General features: G+C 40.7%; 1 protein-coding gene across 1 annotated transcript; it reads left to right on the top strand.

Moving 5' to 3' along the window:
* Positions 1 to 279: 279 nt before the first annotated feature.
* On the top strand, positions 280 to 10,322 carry asrgl1 (asparaginase and isoaspartyl peptidase 1). Its single transcript, XM_062401021.1, has 7 exons — positions 280 to 428; positions 1,801 to 1,996; positions 5,017 to 5,159; positions 5,607 to 5,761; positions 7,055 to 7,176; positions 8,883 to 8,993; positions 9,598 to 10,322. The coding sequence occupies exons 2-7, from the start codon at positions 1,810 to 1,812 to the stop codon at positions 9,810 to 9,812; spliced, it is 933 nt and encodes a 310-aa protein (XP_062257005.1). The 5' UTR covers positions 280 to 428; positions 1,801 to 1,809; the 3' UTR covers positions 9,813 to 10,322.
* The last annotated feature ends 813 nt before the right edge of the window (positions 10,323 to 11,135 follow it).

Raw genomic sequence — 11,135 nt, 5'->3', positions numbered from 1 at the left:
TAGGCAACCGCCTATGTCGCCTGTAGGAAAGACCGGCCCTGAGCATATATATGAGTATTTGTGGGATAATAAGACGTAAGAAACTGTGATTAATATATTTATATTAATCAGATTAAATATAAATATTGTGCGTGTTTTTTCGGAGTGTCCATTTTAGAGGATACTTTACACCACAAAGCCGTTCACTCATTAATTGTCATTGGTTTTTAACGATTAGTGTCAGATTCAATCTAAATGGAGGCTAAATGAAATGTCAGCGTGTTTTATTTTTAAAACGTCACATCCCGGAAATGCTCTGTAGCATTATAAAGTCGTCACTGGACGGAGTGTGCCCCTCGCTGCTCCGGGCTCCGACTCGTTGATAAACAACACAGAGCTTCACGTGCTCGAGTCCCGTTTACCTGTGGTCGGACAGGACAGTTTGCAGGGTGAGTACTGGGGCCAGTCATGTTTGAACTGGTTTGAATTGTCAACTGTTTAAGGATTAGAAAATACCACCGTGTCTTCCTCACTGGTGAAGACAACACGAGTCCAAGCCAAGATTTAAATCGGGTGACTTCAGGTTATCTGGGAGATTGTTTGCCTTAATTTGATTTATGCGATTTATTCTGATATCAGAATCAGAATCATGTTTATTGGCCAAGTACGTTTGCACAAACAGGGAATTTACACATAACAAAACAAAACAAAACAATACAAACAGTTCGAACAGTGCAACGGTCTAAGAAAAGAAGTGCAGGTGTTTCCTGACTCTGAAGGTGTACACATTAGATCAACATATTATACCTTACTGTAATCCTGTAGATGTTTTCTAACAACACCAGCAGAAATAATGGAGATATCTCAGAGGAGACGTAATAAGTGTAATAAAAGTATATTTATTGTCTAATTATTGCCTTTTTATTGGTATTTATTTGACCTCCTTAAAGCGACAGTTTATCTCCACCTCATTTTCTACTCACCACTATGCAGACGGAGGGGTGGGTGAAGTCTTCGAGTCCATAAAAACGCTGTTGGAGTTTCAGTAGATAACGGCGTTGCAGCCAAATCCAATACAATTGAAGTAACTAGGGACTGATTCTTCAAACGTGAAAAACAACAGAAACAAGCCATAAAATGCCTATTTCACTGACCTCTATTTGTTTGTTGACCTTTGCCCCAAGGAGCCGCCAATCAGTTGCGCTCCTTGGGATCAATAAAGTTGTCTAAATCTGAATAAATAACTGATATTTAAGACATTAACAAGGATATGGAATCTAATGTTATATATATTATATATATATCAATATGGCACTCATAACTTGCTATGATCAACTATTATTTTTTTAAACCCTTAAGAGGTGACAAAGATATTTCACCTCACTTTTGTTCATGTTCACCTCAAGTTTCACCAGATTTTACTGTAGATCTTTTGAGAAAATTAAATGGAAAGTCGGCTCAATTTAAATTTTCAGACACGACATAGCAGAAGACCTGAGAGGCTTTAGGGGTTTATATGTTACATGATAATATTCATATACTTAGCTGTTGTCTCTGATAACCTTCTTTAATCATAGTATATTCAAGCCACCAGGGAAACAAAAGCAAGATGCTTTATCCTATAATCCAAACAATGAAACAGAAATTTACGTTTGATTTGTATGTACTATTTTCAGACAACTTTCAACCCCAAATAATGTACCATGCTTTAATTGAACTCTTTATTTTGAAGCTTCACGTTTGACCAAAATAGTGCAGGAAGGTATACATTTGTAAAACGCTAGCTCCTCCATCTTCTGTCCTTCCTCACTTCCTTGTCAGGTGATTGACATGTTGCCTGTGTTGGTGGTCCATGGAGGGGCGGGTCAAATCCCAAAGGAGCAGTCTGAGGCGTCCACTTCGGGGGTGTGCTCAGCAGCCCGAGCGGGGTATGCCATCCTCCGGGGAGGGGGCAGCAGCATGGATGCAGTGGTGGAGGCTGTGTCCCAAATGGAGAATAATCCCTCCTTCAATGCAGGTAATGTAAAAACGCACACAAGATGAACTCACCAGCCGACACGTTGACCTGTTTAACAGATTCAATTACTTTTAGAACAAAATACTCAAACTCAGACGTATGACAAGTCCAAAAATGCTGTGAGAAAAAGTCCGGATCTATTTATTTTTAACAATGAACGACCAAGATGTGTTATTGTCCTAGCAAAGCTAAAAAAAAATCTGTGTTGATCTCAAACCATGGGTTCCCAGCGCACCTGTAATAGTCACAGTGTAGGCTGTAGTTGTGAGTGTAGATAATGTGCTGCTTTCTTTAATGATAATGAATGTGTCATGTTTGGTTTTGTCTGTCAATAAATCTTTGTATATGCACAATTACAACTCGAAAATCTAACTACTGTAGGTATTATATTGCACAGCTTTAGATATTTTGAATTTTTTTGGATTAAAGGTTCAGTGTGTAGGATTTAGGGAAATCTAGTGGTGAAGTTGTATGTTGCAGTTGAATACCCCCTCACCTCACCCTCCCCTTCCAAAACCTGTGGGAGTCTTCAGTTGTCATAAAACTCAAACAGCGTTTTGCTAGTCCGTACCTCTGCAGTCTGGAACTTTAAAGGTTCAGTGTGAAGAATTTAGCGATATCTAGTATTGTATCAAACTGACCCCACCATCAGAATCAGAATCAGAATCTGAAGTATTTTATTGCCAAGTAGGTTTACACCTACAAGGAATTTGCTCTGGTTATTGGTGCTTACAATGAACATAGAAACATAAAACGCAATAAATACAACATATATAGGAAAAGCAATAAAAAATAGAAAACCAGTATATATTTACTCACTGTATACTTCTTATTTACTCACTTTTTTCCAATATTTATACAAAGTAGCATTTATTTTGACATAAACATTTCTTTTTTTTTTTTTTTATATTTTTTTTATTTACATTTTCCATTTAAAGAAAAAACAGACATAACAAAAACAACAACAATAATAACACCCCGGCTCAGACATGTAAAATAAAATTGAAAAAGAAAAACAGCTGTGACTTTTGTAAGCACACATACACAGAGATGAGTGCATAGACAAATATACAGTAAGGCTACCAGTTACTTGTCATCTGTCCTGGTTTCGTCCAGGTAGGCAAGGAAGTGGCCCCAAATGGCCAAAAATTTTCCAATTGAATTAGTCCTTGTGAACCTGAGTCTTTCCATTTGTATGGTTGATGCCATGTCAGCCAACCACCTCCGAAAGCAAGGGGGAGACATCGACTTCCACTCCAGTAAGATTAGCCGTTTTGCAACAATCATCCCCAGCATCAGAGACTGCTGCATTGCTGCAGGTAGGCACGCTGTAGTCTGTGAGCAGCCAAAGACTGCAAGTTCAGCCTCCGGTCGGAAGAGTCTCTTATAGGCCTTGGAGAACCAGTCAAATATCTTGTTCCAGAATTCAGTCAACAAGGGACAGAGCCAGAAGGCGTGAGACAGTGTGCCCTCCGACCCCTTACACCTGTCGCACAGCGGTGAGACAGAGGGAGCGATCCTGTGCAGTTTGACTTTGCAGTAATGAAGACGGTGAACAACTTTGAACTGAATCAGCTGATGTCTGCTGCTAACTGAGCAAGATTGTATCATAGCTAAACACTTCTCCCATGTTTCTGCAGACAGCTCAATGCCTAGCTCTCCCTCCCAAGCCTGCCTCACCCTGTCCGTGGCAGCCCTGTTGCAATCATCAAACAAACGCACAAATCTGGAAATGAGATGTCTGGAGTCAGGGGGGCCCCTTAAGATATCGAAAAGTACACACTCCTTTGGGAGAGTTTTGAAATCAGGGATTTTGGATCGAACATAGTCTCTGATTTGCAGGTAACGAAAATGATGCAAGTGTGGTAACTCAAATTTTGCCCGCAATTCATCAAAAGAAGCGAAATGCCCATCCACGTACAAATGCTTTATGGAAGTAAGGCCCTTCTCCCTCCATGCATGGAAAACTCTGTCTGATGTTGAAGGCATAAAGGAGTGGTTGAAGCAGATAGGTGCATGTACAGATGTCATTGGCAGACCCAAGGCTTTTCTCACCTGGTTTAATATTTTAACAGCGTTTTTAACAACAAAACTTTGACTCCTTAAAATGGCTAGCTTCTCTATTTTGCAGAACAACAAGGCAGATAAAGATGATCCGACTACACAGTTGGCCTCCATATTCAACCAGGAGGGGGCCCCAGGGGCCAAACTGCCTGGAGATTCCAGTTGCCAAAACATCAGTGCCCTAATGTTGGCAGACCAGTAATAATGTCTGAATATAGGTAGACCCAGTCCTCCCTCTGATTTGGCCTTTTGTAAGTGGGCTTTTGAGATCCTGTGGTTCTTATAGTTCCAGATGTATGACAAAATTATGGAGTCTAGTTCTTTAAAAAAAGCTGATGTGAGGAAAATAGGAAGGTTCTGACAAAGGTAAAGAAACCTGGGAAGGGAGACCATTTTAATCGAGTTAATACGGCCGATCATAGACAGGGGCAAGACCTTCCAAGCCTCTATATTACCCTTAAGCTTAGCCACAAACTCTGAGAAATTTAATTTGAATAGGAGTCTGGGTTCCCTGGGTATTGTCAGGCCAAGATATGTAAAGTGATCTTTAGCCAACCTAAAAGGGATATTTTCTAGGAAACCGGGCGTGTAGGTGTTGGAAAGGGGCATAAATTCACTCTTTGCCCAGTTAATTGTATACCCAGACAGCTTTCCGAAAGAGGTAATCAGTTGACATAAACATTTCTGAATAAAAATATATTAGATATAAGATAGTGAAGTAAAAAGTGAAATGCAAAATGCAAAACAGTATACGGTGTCCAATATGCAATATGCAATGTTATAATATAATATAATATAATATAATATATCAGGTCAACTATTGCACTTGTACACAGGAAATGCATGAAAAGAAGTAGCTCCACCCAAGGACAAAATGTCATCTCTCTACACCCCAAAAAAATATTTACTTCAAAGTGGCAAGACGTCATCAAAGAGTTTCTTAAATCATCTTTCAGGCTGTGGCTCAGTGCTGAACGTCAAAGGGGAGGTGGAGATGGACGCTATTGTGATGGATGGGAAAACGCTGGGAAGTGGTGCAGTCTCTGCTGTACGGAACATAGCCAACCCTGTTCAGCTTGCACGGCTGGTCATGGACAAGGTGTGTGCACATGCTGCATCTAGTCTATAAAAAATATTACTCAAATGAAAGGTAAATATGAAGCTTGTGTCAATATGTATACACTCATTCATTTAACTACTGTGCATAAGCATGACTATCTTTACAACCCCTTGTTTATTCCTCCATTCTGCATTTACTGGAAGCATTATTCCATAACCAAACTGAAGACGCAGATGTCTATGAGTGTAGCTGCAAAATTATTAACACAGAGCTATGCCTCAACTTTTCTAATATTAACAATGTTTGCAAGTTTCACAGCAAACTCAAGGAACTGTGTACCAGAATTGATTGTGAAAATGTGAATGTAGAACACTACTTATAGATGCTGTTTAGTTGAACAGTCGCTCTGGTTTTCACATGCAAAGAGGCTTTACTAATAGTTAGGTGAAGATTTTTTATAAATGTGAACTTTGTTCTCTGTTTCAGACCAGCCACTCATGTCTGACAGCAGAGGGCGCCAATCAGTTCGCCCGGGCCATGGGTGTCCCTGAGATCCCCCCAGAGTCCCTCATCACAGAGTACTCCCGTATGCGCTGGAAAAAGAACTTGGCCCCCGATGCCAACCCTGTGGAGTGCCAAATGTGAGGCATGCCATGACTTTGAAGTTATTAGCACACGTTTCAGTCATGGTACAATCTTTAAGAATGGAAGTACACAGAGCTGTGAGTCCTCACAGCTGTAACCACTAAATGTACAACTTGTGTTCATTCTGACCATAGTTTCTCCACAGGACAAAAACATGTCACAAATCAAAACATTCAGAAACACTTTTTAAAACGCTTCTGCTGTTGATGCATTTTTTATACTGCACGTCCATAACACTCATATGGTTCTTTCCATTTGGGGGGGGGGGCACAGTGTGTTTTCTGTTATCGGCTTTTTCCCATACTCCACTGACAGGCAGGTTAATTGGTGACTCTAAATTGTCAATAGGTGTGAGTGTGTCATGTGTCAGCCCTGTGACTGATGGGCGACAAGTCAAGGTGCCTAAATCCCATTGCCAGCTGGGATCGGCTCCAGCCCCCCCAGCTACCCTAAGGTTTAAGTGGCTGGATGGATGCTTTCCATTTGGCTCCTTAGCTCCCTCAATCAGGCCTAATAAGCTGCTTTCAGACATCCACTGAACTCCAGAGAACCTCCGGACTTTCTCTGCAGGGGCAGCGTCCGCGTTGTGCCAGTGTAAAAGGCAAACCCAGGAGAAGTCAGATACGAGACACAGAGAGTTGACAAAGACTCATGAGGTAGAACTATATTTTTCCTTAGAGCTTCTCAATCTCTCCAGCATCCTTTTGCTGAGACAGCAATCACATGAGGCCACCAGGTTCCTGTAAGAAACTGAGTATATACATTTTTCACCCCCTTCAGACCTTGTGTTAACATCCATCCTGAGTTTCATGATCACGTACTCAGCTTGTCGTAGATCCCTATGGTATTTTTGCGCTTTATAATTTTCCTCCATGTACAATGAAAACATTAAACTTTTGCGGTGGATTTCCGACCGACATTTTGCACTTTGTGTAACAGGACGTTAGCATAAGACTATTCAGCTAAGATGCTTTTTCATTCAGTTCAGTTTGTGGACATTTAGAAGGTGGTTTAGGACGTATGTGCCCCCCTTTTTTAGCTGTATGAACACAAATGCAACCTGGGCCACATGAAGGACTTTCTACTCAGGTCACAAATGTTCACAGGAGACACATTCAGGATGCTTTTTAATTCCACATGTGAACAGACTAACTTAAAGCTGTCCACTTATGACAATATCTGCCAGGACTGGTCCTAGTATTGGTCTGAATAGGACCTTCAGTGTTCATGAGAATCACATGAAGTAAGTCAAATGTTGTTCTGCTCTTCCTTGATGTTTCTTTGTGTAGGGGGAAGATGGGCACAGTCGGAGCTGTGGCAGTGGATAGCGAGGGAAACGTAGCCTGTGCAACCTCGACCGGTGGAATGCTGAACAAGATGGAGGGACGAGTGGGCGACACAGCCTGCATAGGTCAGACTGCACTCACTGAGTTTCGTAGTTTAGACCATTTAATGATACATGTTTGGAGAGACAGTTAGAGCCCTGTCTTCAGACGTCAGTTGACCTATGACCAGCCCAAATTTGTAATGTGCAGTTAGTCAGTAAACAAAGTGCACCTGGTTAATAAATGACTGACTTTTGTCTTCTCTAACAACAGACTATAAACTGTGCTGACACATTGCCCTGTGCAATACAATACAACCAGTGTAATACTGACCAGTTTATATTCATCATGTCAGATGAAAACCGGCTCTTGCTAATATACAAATGATGCATGTAATTTGAGAGAATGAGTTTCCATCGGTGGGACAGGGTCTGAAATATCCTAGGGTTGTTCATTCTTAAGTTCAGTAAACAGCAGCAGTGGATTTTGGCCATGTCAGGCCCCTGCAATCTGTTAAATCAGTCAATGAATGATTGAACTGTCATGAGTCAGTGGACGGAGTACAGCCTCGCTCTGAAACTCACGTCTGCAGTGACTAATGAAGCCTCTCTGGTCAGAACTGTTCAATAACATGTTGAAACATCATATGGAAGGAGTCGTTATTTTCATACAAGACACAAACATACAGGCAAACATTTTAAAGTCAACGGCTGCTTCTGCAGTATCTTGATAGATAATACATTCTTCATCTTTTTTTGATTCATACACCTAACGTGCAAACACTTGGAGCTGCTGGTCCCTGGTGAAATTCCATTCAGTGTCTGTCATCCACTACTCTCTTACCCTGTCTGTTGTCTATCTTTTACGGTGATATCAAATAAAGGTACACAAATTCCAACGAAAAATCATACTTAAACAAACAAGAAATTGTAATCCTTCTCCTCTCCCATAACAATAGTTTCACTGGAAACCAGCTGAAGCTTTGAAAATTTGAATAATTTGAATAAAGCCGAGGTCAAGGTAATAAAATGTCCATGTTTTCTTACTTTTGTTGATGCCTAAGGCATTATCCTTTCTTCTAGTGAATTATGATATAATTTGCACACAAGTATGTCATTAATCCTTTACAAATAAGATACTAAATGAGTCACAACACATTTTTTTTTGCAACAATGTACAAATAATAACTTGAAACTGCACTAACTAATCCATATTTTTATATTAACAATGATCATAAATATAAAAAAGTATTACATGGAATGTGGAAAATGTGTTAACAAAGGCATAGAGAGTTGTTTCATGACTCAGTGTCTTTCAGCTTGTCAAGGTTTACTGTTTAGGTAAAGCCATGTTGTAATCAACCTTATCTTTAATAAGATAAGATAAGATAAAATTATTTCTCTAAATATTCTGATTACCTCTTTGTACACAATCTTGTGAGCTGGTAAAAATAGTTGAGTATTTAGCAATACAAGAGCCAGATATACAGCATTGTTCAGTTGGTGGAGACCAAACAGAGAGCTGCTAATGAAAGAGTGGATATAGGACCTACATTAATCAGTTAAACAGATTCCCAAGATGCCAACTGAGATGTTAATAGCTCATTTCTGCTGCAACAAACTGGTTTAACTACTTCTTTTTTTTTTAAGCATTCACACATGTTCAGTTCTTACATATCTCCTCTGACCTGTTTTCCCCACTCCGCATTTCAAATGGAGTTAAATAAACATCCGGATGTTGGATGAACATTCACTGGTGAAATAACATGAACGTGATGTTTTGTGTTTCTTAGGCTCTGGGGGTTATGCTGACAACCAGACGGGAGCAGTGTCACCTACGGGCCACGGAGAAGCCATCATGAAAATTACTCTGGCCAGACTCATCCTGTTCCACATGGAACAAGGTGATGAGCACACGCACAAACAAGTTGCCACGCGAGCTGCAGAATTATCCATACACTCACCCGACCAATCGCAATTCAATCTCAGCTGTCAATCATGACACCTCACCCAATTCCCAAAAGCATAAACTAAATAAAACCAAACTTAACTACCTAAAATTACAGAAGCAATCTTGAAAAAAAACATGCAATTGGATTTTTTTTAGCATGGTCCATGTCAAATCTGTTAACATCCCAGCAGGGTTTATGACCTATAATGCAGCCAGCCACAGGGGGGAGCTAAATGACTTGCATCACTTGTCATACGTTTAAGTATGTAGTTACTGATCAAACTAAGAGTCACAAACACCTGTCCACAATGATGAACATGATTTGATGGTTGGTACGAGATTTGATGTCTTGATGGAATTTTCACGCTAACTCATTCTGTTGTGAACTGAAAGATGGGTCCTCCTGTACTTCAGTGCACAAAACAGGGTCCTATGTTAAAGCACAGTGAACATGCTGCTGCTGCTGCTGCAGCTCGCAGACTCGTCGTGACCACTGAAACCTTGATCCACCAATTTCACCCTGGTGTAACCACCTCACTTCTTCTCTCTGTTCTCAGGTCAGTCAGTGGAGGCCGCTTGTGACTTGGGCCTGGCCTACATGAAGAGCAGAGTGGGTGGTCTAGGTGGGGTGGTGACTGTGGACCCCCAGGGCCACTGGGCCGCCAACTTCTCCAGCCGGCAAATGGTCTGGGCTGCAGCTCAGAAAGACACCCTGCACTATGGCCTGTACACCGGGGAACACTTCACACAGAGCATTGACAGTCCACAGTGACAGCAAATACAACACATGTGGGTTTGATCATTTTCTTAATTGTTGCGTTTATTGATAAAAGAAATAATTTAGATGTAAACAATAGAAATATAATTTGGATGAGATGAGTTTATGTTTACTGTTAACAATTTCATAATTTCATATCAAACATGTAAGTATTAGAATTGGGGTTTATATAATGAACAGAAACAGAAAGTCTGCTTTTTGGTAATTTCTCAGTTGATCGTATTTTACATGAAGGGACAGTATTACTACTGTGAAACTTTGGTGATAATTGGTGCAAATATATATCTTATTTTATGTATTGAAGTTACTGCCACACTTTGTATTTCACAGAGAACAGTTAATTGTTCTGTAGTAGTAGTGTGAGGTGGTAACACTGACATCATCTCTGCACAGTTTGAAGCTGAGCTAGTATTTCTGAAGTGCTGCTGATCAGATGAGTGTTAATGCTGAAGCTTTCCTTTAGCAAAACACTGACCGTGACAATAAATTCCTTTTATCCCTGGACATTATGCGTCTCGTGCTTCATTTACCTGTGAAGTCTGCGTGTGGAGGTGCACTGATGTTTAAGGCTCCAAGCCACTAGATGGTGCTGTTTCACTACAATTCTTGGTGCTGAGAGTAAAGGGACCAAGAGAGTCGACAGCCGGTTGCTTAAGTTGTAGCATCAGTCAAAGTCAGGAACTGTGATAAGTGAAGCTTGAACTGTCTCACATTAACACTTGTTTTCCTCTGTGTTATTGATTCCTGCTGTACTGTGATGTTGATAAACACGTGATTTCATATTAGGATTTTTTAATCATATTTCAAAGTAGACAGCACACAGCATGAGACTTGCTTCCTGGTATGAGTGCATTAAAAAAATAGCAGAGTTCATTTGTGAAGTGTAGGCCTAGAAATCATCTTCTTTCTCTGACGAAGGGTCTTCTATGTCACTGTGCTTTGCCCTGAATGTTAACGTGTTCTGGATTATACCTTATGTGTTGGTTGTGTATTACATTGATCATACGGTTAAGTCATGATCACATGTTGCATAAAGGAGTGGTTGAAAGTGCAGCACATTGGTTAGCGCTGTCACCATACAGCAAGAAGGTTCCTACTTCCGGCTTCCTCCCACAGTCCAAAGACCTTCAGGTTAGTTTAATTGGAGACTCAAAGTCGTGCCCGGTCTCACCTCGAGGAGAAATTGGACTGAGACCTGTCAATCTGATCACAGTTTTTCTTCTGCCGACTTCGAGCTGCATTCGAGAGAATTACGAGATGTCTTCCTCCAAGACCGATATGTCAAACGGGTTACATCATGAGCTTTGACCTGCACGG

Source organism: Platichthys flesus, chromosome 12, assembly GCF_949316205.1.
Source record: "Platichthys flesus chromosome 12, fPlaFle2.1, whole genome shotgun sequence".
In the NCBI taxonomy this organism is placed as follows: domain Eukaryota; kingdom Metazoa; phylum Chordata; class Actinopteri; order Pleuronectiformes; family Pleuronectidae; genus Platichthys; species Platichthys flesus.
The sequence above is the reverse complement of the archived record's forward strand: the minus strand, read 5'-3'. Positions and strand labels throughout refer to the sequence as shown.